This window comes from Pelecanus crispus, chromosome Z (genome assembly GCF_030463565.1).
Source record: "Pelecanus crispus isolate bPelCri1 chromosome Z, bPelCri1.pri, whole genome shotgun sequence".
Lineage (NCBI taxonomy): Eukaryota > Metazoa > Chordata > Aves > Pelecaniformes > Pelecanidae > Pelecanus > Pelecanus crispus.
Window position 1 is genome coordinate 55708382 of NC_134676.1, and position 18588 is coordinate 55726969.

An 18588-nucleotide genomic window follows, 5' to 3' on the forward strand; every position below is an offset into this window, starting at 1 on the left:
TGTGGGTTGGTGTGTTTTGGGATGGGTTGGGTTTTTTTTTCCCTTCAGGAATGATTTTTAAGACCTTCCCCCTTGGCATGGAGTTGTGCTCCCAGGAAGTTTGTGAACATTGTTGCTTGGCCCAGAAACCAAACATCTAGGTGTGTGCACATCGTGCAGTTTTCAGATACTTCTCTGTTGGGATGGAGTACAGACAATTCTCTGTTACCAGCCAGAAGCCCCCGGAGGCAGAGATGCTCTGCTGCTGCCTGGGGCTCTCTGAAGACCTGAAGTGGGGAAGCAGTGGATACATTTGGTATGTGAAGACTTTTCCAGTTACCTCACTTACTCTTCCTCTCCTCTTCCCTGACATACCTGACCTTCACTTCTGCAGCTGCCTGCTTTGCCAAATAATGCTTTGCTGTTTTAAGGCCATTTTATTCTTTTAGCCCCTAAGCAAAAGGAACCAAGTATGTGTGCCTAGCACTGGTGGAAACTGCCCACTGCTGTGCTGTGTCCTGTGCTGAAGGACAAGAGTGATGCTGCCCTCCCTGGCAGCCAGCCACGTCCAGCTTCCTTGCACGTGTGCTACTGGCTCCTGCTTGTAGAGCACAGTGGGTACAAATGTGCAGGGCTCTGTTTTGTTGCAGAAAGGAGCTCGAGACAGGCCTGCATGTGCAATGATTTATTTGCAGATGGCTATATTCTCAAAGTTACTTGTGGAGAAAAACAAAATGGAAAAGGGGAACTGTGCAGCTTCTAACTTGTACTTCCACCACATGTCCTTTGAACACAGCAGTTGCTGTTGCCTCCTGTACGAAAACCTAACACAACACAAGGATAAACACACTTAGGATACAGTGGTAAAAGTGAGGTCCCTGCAGCTGTGGGGTGTATAGGAGAGGTACTGGTGGAAGGCAACCTGCAGCACTGCATCCTCCCTGTTGGGATGGCAAGTGTGGACAGGTGAGGGGTGGGCCACAGTTCAATCTGCCCTGCACCTGCTGTGGGGTATGAGGAAGGGGATAAATGCTTTAGAGAGGTGACTGGGGCCTTGCAGGTGTTGATGTGGAGGACTCTTGAGGGAGAAGGCAGGGAGGGGGAGGCAGGAACAAGGGATGCTGTGGGTCTCTGTGCGGGGTGGTGGGGGGGAAGGAGAGGTGGGCTGTGGGGGAAATGACAGGACAGCAGAGGGTATGATGGTCAGGGGCAGGAGACAATGACCAAGGTGAAGAGGAGCAATGGGTGGGATGGGGGGGGCAGGCAGACGACCTGCGTGACTCCATATCAGCTGGAGGTGAGGCTCTGGCAGCTCCCCACCTCCACCTTGTGCTGCCTGTGGCTCAGGAGAGCTGGCCACTGCGTTGGGGGCTCTCCTGCTTGTAGAGCACAGTAGGTACAAATGTGCCAAATGTACAAATGCGGGTACAAATCCCCAGCCAGCAAACACCTCACCTCACCCCCCTGAAAGGCTGCAGCAGGGCCTGTGCACATCCTGCTTGGCCCCAGGACCATGCATGATACCCGTGGGCTCAGTATCTTTCTGGCTGTTGCCTTCTCTTCCACAACTAACAACATTTACCCGTGTCTGACACTGCCCCCTCCTCCCATGCCAGATAGCAAAGCTGCTTATCAATGCAGAAAGGATGGACAAGTGTTTCTGGCCATAGCAGCAGTAGTGGGTTCCCCCACCCCACCCCCAACCTTTAGCTACCTCTATAGCTAAGCTTCCCTTGGCAAGAGAAAAATTGCATTACTTCGGCCATTTAGCCTCGGCCCTTTGAGAGAGCCAGTTCTTGCTGCAATGGGGCAGCCAGAGGGGATGCTTTCCAGCTAAGGTCAGGAGGTTTGTGGTTTCTGCTGTGCATACTCCTCCTGTTGCCTACCTGCCATTCACCCCCCAGGAAATGCGTTTCCAAGATGCCACTTCTGTATCTAAGAATCAGACCAACCACTGGACAACAAAGCAGCCCAGGTGCAGCTGTGCTTTGTGAAAAGTCCGATTTTTTTTCCCAGCTGTTCTGTAGTGCATTTAAAGGCAAGGTCTGCATGATCGACATTACTCCCACTCCACTGAGGTCCCTGATAATCACTGACTGGCTGCAAAAGCCCCCACCAGCTGCCATCATCTCATACAGCCAAAGAGCACTTCAGGCTCAAACCAGTAACTTTAACATTGCTGTTAAAGTTAAGATGTTAAAGAGCTGTGCATTGGCCTCAGTTTATAACCCAGTACCAAATATAGGAAAATGAAGCATTTACATTTTTTATAAGCGTTTATTTACAACTTGTTTAACAACTGTACACTCTTCTGTCACCTTGGAAGCATTAGTGTATTTGAGTGGGAAAAAAAATATTAAACCTTTTGATTCCAATGATCATTACTATTTTTTTTTGTCTATATACAAATATGTATATTAATACTGCTACCATGACAATCTGGTAGTTACACAATTTGTAGATGAACTGAAACGCGAAATTAATGTTTTGACACTCTAGGAATCCATTCTTTTACAGAAAATATATCACTGGCAACTTCACAAACAGTTACTTTGATAATTGGTCAACACTTAATTCAGGACTGTCAAACAAGCTGCTATTAAGAAAGTAAAAGAGTTTTCTACGCAGCACAAACAAAGTTAGTATATCAGAGACATGCTGGAGATCACCTCTGAGTTGTGAGCTCGCAATCACTTCATGACAGAGATGCTCGGCTATAATCTAACTAAAGTAGCCAGCTCACTTGCTGAGAGTTACTGGCTCCACCTGACATCTCTGTTGCATTAGCGAACTCAAAACAATTTTTGTCAAGCTAAACACACTTACATACAAATGTCTTCAGGCTTAAGAACAACTGATACTTAAGTCTCTAACTTGCACAGACCACTTGGAGAAATGAGGTACTGCTCGGCTTCACCTCGGGACACCAGTGCAGGCAGGTGCGCGAAAACGCAACCATCCCCTCCCGCCCCACACAGAGCTCCCGATTTCAGGGATCCTGCACCCAGCCTGGCTTAGGGCAGGGTGTGGTCCCAGCCAGAGCAGCACTTGCAAATGAGAAACAAACCATGCCTTTAACACCCAACAAAAAGAAGTTTTTCTAATAACGCTTGCCCTGACACGTAACAAGGGATCAACGGCTTGGACCTGGAAGGACAGAAATCCGTCAGCTCTCTGCTGGACTCAGTCTGATGAAAGTGCTGCTGCCTCTGCTGCAGGAATACCTGACTTGTCACTGCCAGACCCCAGAAGCTGGCTGCAGGTCACGTCAGACTTCCCTGTCCCAGGTCCTGGTGGACCAGGAAATACATATCCCCTTTTTGGGAGTCTTTCCGGACTGCTGTCAGCCAGGGCACCTGGCAGCCACAGGCTCCCCCATCTAGTACGGTATCCAGAAGGGAACACGCCACACACCTCTCACAGGGATCTTAATGCTTACCCTTCCCTCTCCTGCACGGTTTGCTCGGAGCCCGTTCCTACCTGCCCTTCCCTTTGCTGACTGGCACAGAGCCCCCGGTGGAAACAGCGGTGGGGACACGATCCGTCTCTTCTCCAAGTCACTCTGCACTACGCTACTGACCCAGCGGGTATCGGGGTCCTGGAGGACTGCACACTCGCAGGGGTGTCAGCACACAAGGTGCGGCTCTGCCCAGAGCCCCCCGCACGGGCCAGGGGCGAGGCACGCACTGTGTTTTGTGACCAGAAGTGACTGCAGAGACTAGCGGACACAGCATTTCTCCAGTGTTGGGGGTGCTCATGTGGAAAACAGGGCTGGTGGTTATGCTACTGCCTGAATAAGCAAAACCATCCTTGGAGTAAGCAGAGCACATACATGCTTATATTTTTGCAGGATTAAGATCCAAGTGAGCAAGAAGGGGGTTTCTCTAGAACTGGACTTAAACCAAGCCACTTCTGGTACTCATAATTCAGACTCTCTTCAGATTTTCTGGCCAGTCCTATGGCTTAAAAGCCTCCTTCCCCATTTGTTACATACTAACTCCTATACAATAAACCTCTTAACTTACAACACTACAGCACTCCCTCGTCTTCTGAATCTTGCCAGTACTGGGTGTCCAATACAAAACAAAGATACAGTAGTACAAATGTGCAGATATTTAAGAATATTAAATAAGCAGCTTTTTAAATTAATATAGGCAGTACAAAGCACTTTGAGTTACACTGTCTACATATGGCAAATCTTATAGCTAAACTTCATAATACAAAGAAACAGCCAAGCCAGTGCAATTGGAAATTAAATAGCTAAGACTGCGATAAGGAGGAAAGAAGAAAAAAAGTAGTACAGGTAAAAGATAAATGACCCAAATTATAAACTGGCAAGAACAGTCTGCATAATACTGAAAGTATAGACAGCTTTCATACTTATCTCCATTCAAGTTCTTTCCTCAGATTGTTGTAACAATTGTACACAGATTGAAAAAAAAGTTTTTGAAAGAAACCGACAACACAGCTAAAATGTAGAGAGAAAAATACAACAGCCACAAACTACTGTGTATATACATAGTAAGGAAGCAGGCAGTGCCTGTGAACAAAATACCGCCCGGTAGTTTGCCTGGCTCGGAGATTATCAGATGAACCTTGCCTGGTTTTCTAAGGAAGATGGGATGGCCAAGCAGCAATTCATTAGTCATTTCTCCTGGTAAAACACCTCCTTCGCTTTACTTTAATTATTTAAAGATTCAAAGTGGATCCTTTAAGGGTGCAGGTGCTTTGAAATTTTAACAGTAACCAAAAGGCAGTTTTAAGAACTCATTAAGACTAGATTTTTATAGTTCAGTATATGAAAATGTTGCAGGAAGTCTGTGTGTTAATACTGTTAATCAGAATTAAATAAAGTGGACAGGCAGAAGTAAAATGGAGAGCTGACAGTGCTCTGTCAGTTTGCAGAACGCCTCCTGTCGAGTTCTGAATACTGGATTTCCTCTCTTCTAGCCTCATAGGAGACTTTTTGTGAAGAGAAAGAGTAAATGGAAGCGGGAAATGGGAAAGCCACTCCCCAGGATGGTAAGCTTCTCTGTAAGTAGATCTCCCTTTGAAATCAGATGGCCATGAGTCTTAAGTGTAGAACTGGTTAAGTTTTGGTTATGCAGTCTGGACAGAAAAGCAAGTCATGCACTGAACAGTCCCTGTTATAATAATGCTGCAGGTCATGCAACCACATCACTGCAAATAAAAGAATAAAGAAGAAAGTTAAAAAGCAGATAACATATTACTATTTTAAAAAACCAGAGAACAGAACAGGTATTTTTCAGAGCAGTTTAGTAAGGCCGTCTCTACTTAAGAGTTGTGCAAATTCATAGGGAAAACATCTTTGCCAGAGCAACTCTTCAAATTAACAGGAAGGTTACACACCAGTAATTTGAAAGAGCAACAAAACAGCCTTCAACAATATCTAAATTTAGACATAATTCAGGCAAATTTAAACAATTCTGAGTAAAGTCCTTCAGGGCACCATTCTCATCTAACACAGCTACGGAAACTAAGTTTACACAGCGATGAAAAAGTCTCAGGCATTCCTGCTGTCTGTGAGTACAACAGTTAAAAAACCAAAGCAATATAAAGTGAAAGGTGCCTGTCCAATACTGTGTGTGGTTACATACTAAAAGACAATCTGAGTCATAATGACTCGCTCTGAGCACCACTGAAGACTTGAAGCATTTATGTTTCATTAAAGCTCATCCTGTGCATGAGGCTACAACAGCATCACTGCCACACTACACTGGCAAGTTCTATTCATTGCGTGCAAATACAGGTTTGAATCACAAGAAAATTATATGTATTCTTGTTAAAATAAGCAGAGTAGGAGCCACTGAGCAGCCCAAAGAGCACATCACAATGCTGTGGAAGTGGATCTAATTTTGAAGAGAATTGAAGAGGTTGGCGTATTTCTCCATCCATGCTGATGCACCCTCTTTCTTGGCCAGTGTAACTGGATAGGTAGAATGCTTTACTAACACAGCTATGGTGCTTTCAGCTTCCCCAGGTAACACAAATATCGTTACACAACATGGCACAGCACTAACTGTTTGTTCTCATTTTCGCATTGCACTCACTGTGACGTTACAAAGAGCAAAACAGCTTCAGGAGACTGAAACCAAAGCATGCAAACGGTTTCTCTCCCAACTTCCTTCCCTCTAGTATTGCACTTGTCAAAAAAGATCCTAAGAACAGTTCCTGTGACAGGAAAATCCAGGTTAAATAGACAAGGAACAGTATTTCTAACTAAACTCAAGGACTTACTGCAAAAAAACCTGTCTTTCTGCCACAAGTCCTGCAGCTTGCGTATCCCTCTTTCTTTTCCTTCTCATTCACCAACCCAGAATACTAACCATAGTTGAAAAACAAACAGAAACATAGAGACATAAATCAAATGGAATAAAATTGTAAAAAATAACACATTCAACACATTCAAAGCAGACCTCGAGAGTGTATTTTGAGTAATCATTGTCTGTTAAGCTTGCTTGGCACTGCTTGGGTGCATAAAGTTACAGAGTTCAGGATTAATAATATGAAGATTACTGTAGTTAGTACCTAAAAAATTAAAAGATCAAGCTACATAAGCATGTATCTATTCTATTGTGCATAAATGAATATAGTCTCACCTGGCTATTACTTAGTTCAGACTTATTTAGTAGCACTTCAAGTGTCCTGTTGCACATAAACAGAAATAACATTGCAGGTTTCTTTTTGAGTCAACAGTACTTTTGTACTATATATATATCATGTATACACATACACATATATGTATATAGTCTTGTAAACTCAGGACAGTATACTCTCTCTCAAGGATGTAACAAATTCATCTGACAGTGCCCTTTCCTGACTACAAACTCTAATCTTGTTCTAAAAAAAACTGTCCGCCAATTTCTTCCTCTTGGAGAGCTCCTCAAAATTAATCAATATATTTTAAAGCTACCTGTTGAGGCAGCAACACTTCAGAAGACAACAGAGTATTCAAGATGTGAGGGTAAATTCACTCAGCACAACCTGTCATTGGTTCTGCAGCATCTTCAGAAAGAGACAGTTTATGCAGCAGATGACACGTCTCAGAGGAGTAACTTTCTCTTATTTCCTTCCTTTGCCAGTCCAAAATATTCCAGCTATAAGTGAAGGCCTGTTGGCAGCCTGGGGGACTACTTCTTAGTGAGGTATTGCCCTTCAATATTCAGTGCCTAATCTCATTAGCTCTACTTCATTACAAGTGATTATCTGTCCCTTAAAATCTTCCCTAACTTCTCACTGTCCTCTTCTGTTACTTCAACACACAGAAGTGACTGGGACAACTCCAGTACATCGAAGCCACGGAAAGGATGGCAGCCTTTTCACTAACCTAGCCAGCTCTGGAGGTACCTACCAACACAAGAACTTTTAATTCAGAGCACTGCTCACACAAGTCCAATCTGATGGGGGAAAAAAAAACAAAAACCCAAACACAGCCACATGTCCTCTCTAAGCAACTACTTTTTTCCTGTTCAGTCTATGTTTGGTCCTAAGATGGACCAGGCTTTCTGCATCAACAGTGTGCTGTCTGTAAGCAGTACTTTGTAATGCAATCACCAAAGCTATCAGGGCAATGCAATCCACTCACTTTCAAGTGTAACACTAGACACTCTTCCCAAATATTTCTGCCAAGATTCTGCTTTGAAGTAACTGCCTCCAGATTTCTCTTCCCATAGATTTCCTAACTTAATTACTTACTGGCTTCTACTGCTAAGGTTTTTTCTTTCTGCATCTATTCTTTCTATGTCTTTCTCCATGGTATTTCCTTTAGATTTTTTTAAAGGAGCCTTTCAACATAGCGTCTTGCAGAGCCGTATTAACACCACTTTGCACTTTTTTAACCCTTACAACCAGAGAATACAGAGCAGACTATAAATTCTAAGAATTGTGGTCTTACAATATCATGCTTATAACTATTCCAAGATTTTACTCATACTGCTAAATAAGTTTTAAAATCTCTCTCAAAACCATTGATAACTACAAGAAATACATTTACTCTCCTGCTTACTGATCTTTGGTGACTGAGAACTATAATTTCTGCTTTACAAATTTTAAATTACATAATGTTATATTCAAATCCAAATCAAAAGTCTGATGGTCTCACTACAACTATTTTATAACTCCATAAATACTACACCATTTGGGATTTTCTCTTACAATTCTGTTTGTTTTCATGATCATGCTAACACCACGAGCATATGAACAAGCTAAAAATTGGCCTTTATGTTGATTTTCTCTTCTCTTCAAATTAGGGATAATCACTAGGGATTCAAGTTCCATTTACAGAATAAGCTATCCTATACCTGTGGAAATACTTGCTTTTGCAGTATTTCAGATTTGTGCCATGCTACAGTAGTTAACAGCTCTTCAAAGTGCTGAAAAATGACCACTATTGTAATGCTTAAAATAACCATGTTGCTCTTTCTAAAATATGATATGCTAACTTCATCTGATAATAAAGGACGTCTCTAGTGCGAAGCAATTAATTAAGTCACCACCAGACAGGAAAGGCTTCCCGACTGTCCTGGACTTCTCTCTACTGCCAACGCTTTTCATGTTGTATGGATCAATCTCCGAGATCCAAAGCAACAAGACAGCAGCAAGAAATTTTTATCTGACAAATGGAACCTGCTTTCAGTCTGGAACCAACACACAGTACAAAGGAGACTGAAGGATAGCAGTTTTCCAAATTACTTCATACACACAGCAAACAGCAACAGAGGAAATTCCTGATTTGTCACCAGAGCCAACTAATGCAGAGATCTACTTCAGGACAGTCCTGCATTATCTTGGCAAGGCCCAAAAGTGAAGGTTAGAATCCGGGCCATAGTAAAGTTAACAGCAATACCATACCCTAGCAACTAATAGATGAGGACTTCAATTACAGCACTTACCATGAGCTCCTACTGATCCACTGACTACAATCTGACACCACAACAATTTGTCTGGGAAGCTGCCTTGGCTATACTGCCCAGTGTTACCTCAATGCAATGCCCCATGGGACTGTATGATTTGCCAAGTTTTCTAGAGCTCCTCAATCAACATTCATTTATTACCTAATTCAGTGAGCTGATACATTTAAAAAATGAACTTTGTGTCCCAGTATTTCAATGAATCCACAAAAGTAAAGTCAAGGAAAAAGAGAGGACAAAGCTAGGTAAGTCCTCAACATCTCCAAATGGTGCAACAAAGCTGGCAGCAGAGTCAAAATCTCTGGGCGTTCGCTGTACTGGATGCAAGAAGTCTGAGGTTGCTGTGGCTGGTAATGACACCTTCTGCCTTATTCACACAGGTAAAGCCTTTAATACTTAATCAACTGCAATTCAAAATTAATTAAAAAAAAAGAAACCCAATTAGTTCCAAAAGGTCGGGTTCTGTTTCATTGTTTTTAAATTAACAACGAAAAGCAAAATGGTGAAGACATACTGCTCTCCAGATTTTTGTACTTAATAGTTGCTTGTATCTGTCTCCTCTACCTTCAAACCAAAGAAATCACCCCTTATTTTTACTTATAGCCTGCAGAGTCACTGACAAGCTTCTGCTCCTTTTCTGGACTTCCAGAGGGAAGAAAGATCACAGGAGAAATGCAATGCAATCAGTCATGCCAGGACATTTTCTTGATTCCTCGAAAGTGACAAACTGCAGGTATGGCTAGGATCCTACCTAGAATCTGACATCTGCCACAAGCCAATAATATAATTTGGCTTGTAGAGATGTTCTGAGCACAAGTGAGATTCGTTACTTGCTCCTACAGCAACCTATGAGATAACACAAGATTTCACTTCTTTCTCCTGATGCAAGGCACAAAGTTGAAATGCAATGCTCTTGCCAATACAGAACAGAGCTGGACTGCTCCGATTTGAGAGGGGACACATACCTGGGCTGCATGCAGTTTCTAAGTTCAAACCCTCATTCACTGAATTTCTTGCTTACCTGATCCTTACATTTAAATTGTTATAACAATTAATCTCTTCATTTTAACAGAATGCTAAATGTATCATACTGCCAGTGTCAGCTAATGCAGTTGTTTTAAGGAACGGCTTCTGAAAAGGTTTTTTTCTAAGTGCTTGATTTCCTGAGATCACATTTCAGTCATAATCCAGCTATCAAACTACTCTGTAGGCAACACCCCTGAAGAATGACTACTTGGCTTAGCAGAAAAAACACCACTTGAAAGTATTTCCTGACAGAGCAACTTCTTGTAGCTATTTATTTGCATAATACCAGTGAGGAAAATGCCTGCAAAATTTGCTAAACTTGGTTTGGAGATACAGAAGTTTATCAATACAATGTTACTGCAAAACACAGCGTCCAAATTCTACATAAAACATATGTGCAAAAACCCTTAAGAAGTCAGTATTGCATAGCTGACAGTGCAAAAATACCTCCCTCATCAATCCTTGCAAAAAGTCAAAATGTCAGGCAAGAATAAAAATCTCTATAAAATGAATAAAACTCAGGTACTGTTTTGGTTCATAAGAAAAAGAAAAATCAGCCACATTCAGGAAAGCCTTCCTCCAAATCACTAACTAGAAGAAAATCCAGTGGTGAAATTAAAATATTTTCCAATTACCAAATCTACAAAAAATGTCAACACATCAAGACAATTAAACCCACTAAAAATCATCCAGGAAGCTGCTAAGTAGATAGTCTCATATACTAGAGAACTGAGGAAAAGCAAAAGCTACTTGCACATGTCAAAATATGAAGGACTTTAAAATTGCCAAATCCTCTTAAATTTTCTTGACAGCTTGCACATACCATTTACTATTTAAGATCATCATAAAGCAGTAATGTTCATTGTTAATTCTTTCATACACAATGAATATGAAATTGCCAGTGCTCCTTACATGAATAGAAACCCACAGAAAACTTGCAGAAGCATTACTGCTATCTCAAGTGACATCAGAACAGGACAAGATTACCATTTGCTTATTTCCAAAGAGATCATGAAAAGCATCTTGTAGCCATTATATATTTACTTCATTTTACAACACAAAGCTGCGTGCGCTAGTCATTTATTTTCCTTTGCACTGTGGGTGGAACACACAGCCACATTTTATCTAATTAAATTAGATTATTTCAGTTTTCACAGCACTTGGAAAATACATGTTATGATCCAAGTGGTTACATGTTGCCATCAAGAAAATGGGGAACTTGAATATTCTTTTCTGTAATGTCTGATCAGATATGCTAACAACTTAACTCTCCACAGAAATATACGGATTGGACTGCACACACATCCTTTAAGACCAGAAACTAAGCTTCAGCTTGGAACAATGAAAATATTCATCCATTTAGCTGTTATCTTTTATTGGCATTAATTACAATCTCTCAGAAAGATTATTCTGGGCAGATCCTCAGCACAGTGCTCAGGAATACACTCTCATGAACTCTTCAGCTGTTTTATCACTGCCTTGCAGAACCTTTTCTCTTTAACCTCAATATGCAGAGGGTTTTTTGTAGTGTATCAGGACAGGACATAGCATTGGTTTAATAATTACCACTATGATTTTGATGTAAATGGTCTTTGTTGCCCCAGAAAAAGTGTTCCTAAATGCTTCTTTGAATTATCTAATGTACTGTTATCTAATTCTGTTTTACAGGGGTTTTTTTGCTTATATTCTTTTATTACTGCAGATAAGACAAACAGACAGCATTCACTGGTGGCTCATCTATGTATGTGCTCATTTCCTGAAGTCCCACTCTGAGCCCCTTCTTTTTCTTAATACCACACTACTTCCAAAGCTACATCACAAGCAAGGAAAATAATGAAGCTGAACCCTTTCAGTAAAGAATCTGTTCTTGTGACAGAGACCTACATTCATCCACACTGAAAGATTAAGAATCGATGTATGCAGCAAATAATAAAAGTAAAACATTGAAGAACAAGGAATTAAATTCCTGATGATTACCATTAGAAGGTGGAACAAATGACTTACTGGAACTGGATAGCAACAGAGTATACTTCCATAAGATTGTAGCATATTTTTTTGATTTTTATATTCAACACAAATTCTGGGAAATACCAGAATTTCTACAATTTGTGAATTCTCAAAAGACAAAATGCTTGTTCTGTCTTGCCTAACAATTACTATGAGCAACAGTAAAGCACAGACTCAGTATTAGTCTCGTTTTGCTCTTTGATGCTGTATAATGATACTATATATTCTTGAAGGGAAGTATAGAAAACACTTCAGTGACTTATCTTAAGGGAAAAGGAAAGACCAACCAGAACCACAAAGCAGAAGATAAAAGCCAACCACCAAGAAGCAAAAGAAGCCATGAGAGACAGGAAAGTAAAAGCTAAAAATGAGGCTTCTAAGCAGCATTTGTTCATCAAAACTTTGGGGGGAAAATGGTAAAACAAATGTTAAAATTTAATAAAAGCAAATACTTTTATTCTAGTGTGCCGATTGTGTTCAAGTTATTTCAGACCTGCATCTAATTAATAGTAACAAGAAATTTAATTATTAGACAAAATTAAGAGATGAAACTTCCCATTAAGGTCCTGGTATTCCTTGCTTTCACAAATAGGCTTTGACAGTTTGGTGACAGACAGAGCCAGCCAGATTAAAATAAAAATGGAGCTTTAGGTATTCTTAAGTTCTTTCTCTGGGGGATGTAAAATGCTGTAATGTCAAACAAGAACATCAAATTCCCTCAAGAGAAGTGATCATCTTTGCTCCTGTTCACACGTGGCATGCGGTAAAGAGTTCTTCAAATGACTAGAATGTATTGCACAGTAAGATCGGTAAAAGATGTCCCACACAAACTGTGGTCATCTTGCTAGATGACACATATGATGACTTGTCCCTTTACTATTCTGTATCTCAGTAAAAGATAGCAAAGAGTATCACCTCACTGAGCTACAAAAATTGTTCTAAACTTCCTTTACATTGTTACCTTTCTGCACACAAGAAGATACTTTCACTGTCTTATCTAATCTTGCAAGCATAGCCCAGCCATGTCATGCATGGAATAAGTAAAGAGAATTTTTAGAAAATATTTTTTTTCCAAATGTGAGGAACGAAAGACAAACCTATATGCAATTAATGGACTTCAGCATCTGTTTTCATATTACTGGGTGGAAAAAAAATCAGAACTGATAAATTCTTTCAGACACATATTGAATGCATTTCTTACCCTAGATTAAAAAACAGATGATATACTTGAGGATAAAACAGTACCTAAAAATGTCATTCACCTGTACCTTACCCTTTAATCTACGTGTGCTTCTTTTAATTATCCTTTGCTCGTTCCACCCAAATTGTGAATTAACACAGACCTTCAGATGATTAATAAATGCTAGTATGTCTTTTCTCTAAAAGGATTTTTGAAAAAATGTCTTACTTGGGAGGGCATTAAAATAAGGTAAAAAATAAATTTATAAACCAGACTGCATGTGCATTAGGGTCCAAACAGTCTCTAAATGAAAAATGTTTAAAACTGAATCACCACAAGATGCATGTATATGAAACTTTCAACCAATACTGAGGTCCTCTATGTCCATCAATTCTTTGACAAAAATGATAGGGAGAGCATAGAATTAGTCAGGGAAAAGCAGAACTTTGTAGGAACGGAACCTAAATTAATAGCACGGGCCACCATCCACCCCACTGATCAACATGAAGGTGCTACAATAAGTGACATGCAATTAACCAGCTACACAATAAGAAGGCAGTACAACAAATCACAGCCAGTTTCCAACAGTCAGCAACAAACTCACCTGAAGGCACTGGTACCATTAGTAAGGCAACTGATACAGTTATACCCTGAATCAATGTATTAAAAGCAAGTTTTTTAGTAGGGGATGACAACTGGAACACATTAACATCAACAATATTAATCGGGGCCTTGACCTGTTATGTACTGTTCATCCATAATATAAAATTTTAAAACAAATGTCTTTCTTAAATGGATGATGCAGTAGCATATTAGAGCATTCTAAACATTTCTCAATCTTTTTATAATATATATTAAGCATACAATTGACCAAAAAGAGTGGAACAAACCATTTGAAAATATTCAGCTCTGCCAGCAAAACTTTTTTATCTACACCAGTAGATAAAGAAAAACCTGAAAAAAAATCATCCTGCTTCCCTGTTAAATGCCAAGAATAAGAGCTAACTTTGTATGTAGGAGATTTAAAAAAAAAAAAAAAAAAAAAAAAAAAATCATTCTTTTTGCCATTGGTAAGTTTTTTAGTAGCAAATATATTTCACAATAATATTATATACTAATTTTGCATTTCTGTAATGAGTTTTCAGCATTTTTTGGAAGCAACAGGTTAGCACATGAAATAAAAAGCCTAATTCCCTTTGAACAAAGACAGTCTTATAAAGCATAACAACCCTTATAGGCACAAATGTATCAACTGTGACAGGAAATTTACATTGTTACACAGCCCATATGAGGCTTTCCGTAAGAGACCAGGCTTCATACAAATAAGACTCTGTTATCATACAGCGCTCCTCTAGATGTTTTCAAAACTTTGGCACATTCAAAAAATGCAGAGAGAGAGAGAGAGATGGACTCAAAAAAATATAAGCAAAGGGCATTACAGAACAATGAGAAACCAGAACAAAAACCTTTCCTGAACTGTAAAATAATAGCAGTAACAAGGGAGAAAGAGAAAGGATGCTGGTTGATTTTCCTTGAATGTTGTCACTTGCAACAGAAGTGGCCTGGGTCACAGGGCAGTTTTCTTTCTAAGGGCAAGGCTTCTCTACCTTGCTGTTGCTGGCTGGACATGACCAGGGTAAGATCTCCTTGTGCTCGTGGCTTGCCTTTGTCTAGCCAGGAAGGACTGTCCTGAGCCTGTACTAGCCAGTCTATCTTCTGCTGCTTTTTTATGCAGAGTCATCCCCTATGGACAAAGAGAAACTTCTCAGTGAATACCAACATGTAACAGTGAACAAATGTACTCATTTACATTTCGTTTATTATCTCCTTCTTCACCAACACTGACTAAGCTATTTTGAATTTCAAACAAGAAGCATCACGTTTTCAAGGATAAAGCTAAGACATTCTTCCTAACTCTTTGTGAGTTGTTCTTCCCCCCACCCCCATCATTGTCTGGGTTTGGAGTAACTGTTGAGAACAGGTCCCCCAGTGTCCCAGATCTGAACATATGCTTCTCCACATAAACACATGGTAACTGGACAAGTCTTTTCAAAAGTACTTTCCTTCCCCACCCTGGCCCCCTTTAGCCTGTTGAGCTAGAAGAGTACTTCAGAAAATAATTGAATTATTATTGTCCTCTGTGAAAACACCAGCTCATATGGCAGGAGGACATCTTTAGAGAAAGTATGTTTTCAGCAGGAGTAAAAGCAAGGAGGAAATGAGGGAAGCTGTGATGGGTTGTGTAGTTGTGTATAAAAGCAGAGGCTAATTAGAGAAAGACACAGACAAAGCTATCAGTGCTCATCCTAGTGTTCATGACATGCTATTGAACCACAGCTCTTAGTTCAGGCTTGTCTTCTGCTGGTCGGTGGGACTGATGTTACAAAATTGGTCAAGGACACCAGTCACTTGAAAATGCCTTCAATATTTAAAGGATTCAAACACTCTGCTTAAGTGCCATTTTTGGCTTACTATTCATGGACATAACAAGAACGCAGAACAGCAAGAAGGAAACTCTTCCAAGGGAAGGAAGACAGAGAGGAGGAATTTGAACTCTATGATGAAGCAGAATGAAACATGAACGTTACACAGGTCAAGGATTCTTTCTATTCGAAGAGCAGTTTCAATGCAGCCACACTCTGCCAAAGAGAAGTCTTGAACACACTTGATGAAGGTGAAAAACCTCCCAGCAAACGGGCCCAGCAAAAGCTGTACGGCTGCACAGATCACTTCCTTATGGTCTGAATAATTTAAGTGAGGGTCTTACCCCTGTGCTCACCCTTTGCATGGGGCTAAACTTGCACCCAAGTTAAAGGGGTCGTTTCTCAGAGAACTTACTGCAGCAAGTAAGCTGTATTGCTTTTCTTGTGCCCCTTCATTAGAAACAACTGGAAGATTTGACGGTGGAGAATCAAAGAAGAAAGAACACTAAGTCAGTATAACTGAAGGGCTGGAATTACAAGATAGTAATCTGAGGTATTGTTCCCTCTTTTCTGGTTTTGAAACTTGAAAATAAAAACCACATTTTTTTCCATTTACCTCAAGGTTATCATAGGAACATGCTCTTATATACTGATAGCTTAAAATTATTAAAAAGCATTTTTTTGTGTCTGTGTGTTGGAAAATGCTTTTTAAGCAAAAAAACTGCAAATGAATGAATACTGTTATAAACAACCCAGAAACAACTAAGAGTTTCTTTCCTTTTTTTTTTTTTTAATAAAAAGTTTGGGAGATTCTTACCATATTGTACCAGGCACTAACAATAAATTTCTCCTCCATTTCTCTTTGACTTTTTGTTTTTTCATATTCTTTCTATAAGACAAACACCAAAAAAGCATAAATTTAAAACCAAAGTATAATAAAAATATTAGTCTATACCTAAAAAACAATGAGGAAATTTGCATCTACCAGGAAACATGAGGATTATTACCTCCAATGAATGAAACATTCTGTCCCGCTCCTGCAACTGATTTTTCAGAGCCTGAATCTCAGGGGCTGCACCCTGGTTCTGCTTAGGATCTAAGGTGCGGATGACCTGTAAGAGAACACCAGTTTGTTTTTAATTAAATCCTGCAAAACCGATCTAATTGAAGGGAAAGACATCAAGCAATTACAATCTTTTAAATCAAGTTAAGACATAAAAAAAGTGACTTAAGACATGTCAGTGGTAAGAAATGACACTCCAAAATGTGAAACAGAGGGATGTGCAGTTTTAAGAGGCTGACTCCTGTAAAACAATCTTGACACCTAGCGTGACAGAGGCTCTGCCTTTTAACATCAGCCATGATACATTAGAGCATCTGAACTGGGCTCCCTTTTACAGGACTGTGAAACAAAACTACCAATAGGAAAAAGTGACACCTAAGAGGTTCAGTATCCCAGATTCACATATGCAGTTCCTACCCCCAGCTGCTCTATCTTGGGGCCACAGTGGTAGAAACATTTTGTCAAAAGTTTCTCTCTTTATAGCTAAGGTTTACCTACCTGTCAATTCCTCCTGCTTAAGGACCACTTTGGTCCTTATGGAAAGATGACATGATTCACCTAGCTGGGGTAGCAGGTGCTGTCATTTCCAGATAGCTCTGTTAAGCCAAGCAGTATTCTGTGGCACGTGCATGATCATTATGTTACTAATAAGATGAAGGGACACCGGGTTATGTATGTGGCATCCATCACAGGTAGCATGAGTGCTAGCAAACACAGAGCTAAACCAAGAACAAATCTAGCAAAACGTCTAGATTCCTAAGCCTTTAACAGAAAATAGCTTAAAACTTTTTACAACCTCTGGATATACAGAAAGAGACTTCACATATTTTGTCTTTCTACTTATTTCAGAATCGTGTCCAGATGCTGAAATAAAACAATACTTCAAATTTTAGTCAGTCATTTTTACTGAATGGCACTCATGAAGGAAGATTCATAAAAGTGTACTATGTTTCTAAGAAAATACACATTATACCTGGATACAGTTTCTATAGTGGAAGGCTATGATGATTGTACTTGTCCTCACAAAAAAAAAAATTACCCAAAGTTGATCAGAAGATCACAAAAAGCTAACCTAACTAAAATAATTAATGCTACTGTCGTATAAAACACCCTATGGCAACACAGTACATACAAATAAACAAATCTTATTGAAAAGGGAAGTTGTGACTCTGTCTTTCACTGGAATACTCTTGAGACACAGTCAGCAACATAAGATAAAGAAAAATCAAAAATTATTTGTTTAGATTTCCTGAGGACTTTTGAAAAGTCTCACAAGAAGTCATTGAGGAAACTAAACAGAAGAAAGGAAGAATAAAGTTTTGCCAAATTAGGAACCTACTTACAGATTCCAATTTAATGATACACAGCCATAGCAAAGATCTTGACATTACCATGATCAGATGAACAAAGACACTGGTATGCTTCTGAGAAACTCAAAAAAAAATATCAAGGTATAGTAAGGGAAGAAACGGGACTATGATTGAGACCACAACATTGCCATTTCAAAGCTGGTAGTACACCCACATCCCCAATACCATACTTAAGTATTAGCCACCTTCTCGACAGAAGCATATATTAATCAGTAAAGATTTAAGAATGCTGACTGTTATCAGAGAAACGTACAGCTGTCAAAGGTGCTTCAGTTAAAAAGATCACTTTACTTGCAAAAAGCATCAATGAAAGAGTCCATATTAAAACAGTTTCTAAACCAGTTAGCTAAATAAGTACATGAATAGAAATCAGGGGCAAAAGTTGAACAAAAAGCAAAATCAAATTTAAATTAGTAAAGATGGCACTGGCACATGTGCAATTACCTCTGCCTGTAAATTCTGAGCCCCTCAAAAACAATAAGCAATTTATGTGAGCAATTAGGACCTGATGAAATCTGAAGTAGCTAAAAGCTGTATTTATAAAAACATGTATCAAGTTATCTGCTCCAGGTAAAACAGACATTACTGACTGAGCACCGCAAGAAGCCTA

General features: G+C 39.8%; 1 protein-coding gene across 3 annotated transcripts in view; it reads right to left on the reverse strand.

The window, feature by feature from the left end:
- Positions 1-2260: 2260 nt before the first annotated feature.
- Positions 2261-18588, reverse strand: part of HOOK3 (hook microtubule tethering protein 3) — a 92147-nt gene continuing 75819 nt past the window's right edge. For 2 of the 3 annotated variants that reach the window (XM_075727083.1, XM_075727082.1), the window contains 4 exons: positions 16553-16657; positions 16363-16434; positions 14730-14866; positions 2261-5160 (listed from right to left, as the gene is read on the reverse strand). In XM_075727083.1, the coding sequence (XP_075583198.1) occupies positions 5145-5160; positions 14730-14866; positions 16363-16434; positions 16553-16657 (330 nt within the window). In that variant the 3' untranslated portion in view covers positions 2261-5144. The remainder of the gene's footprint in view (positions 5161-14729; positions 14867-16362; positions 16435-16552; positions 16658-18588) is intronic. The other variant, XM_075727085.1, reaches the window with a different exon arrangement.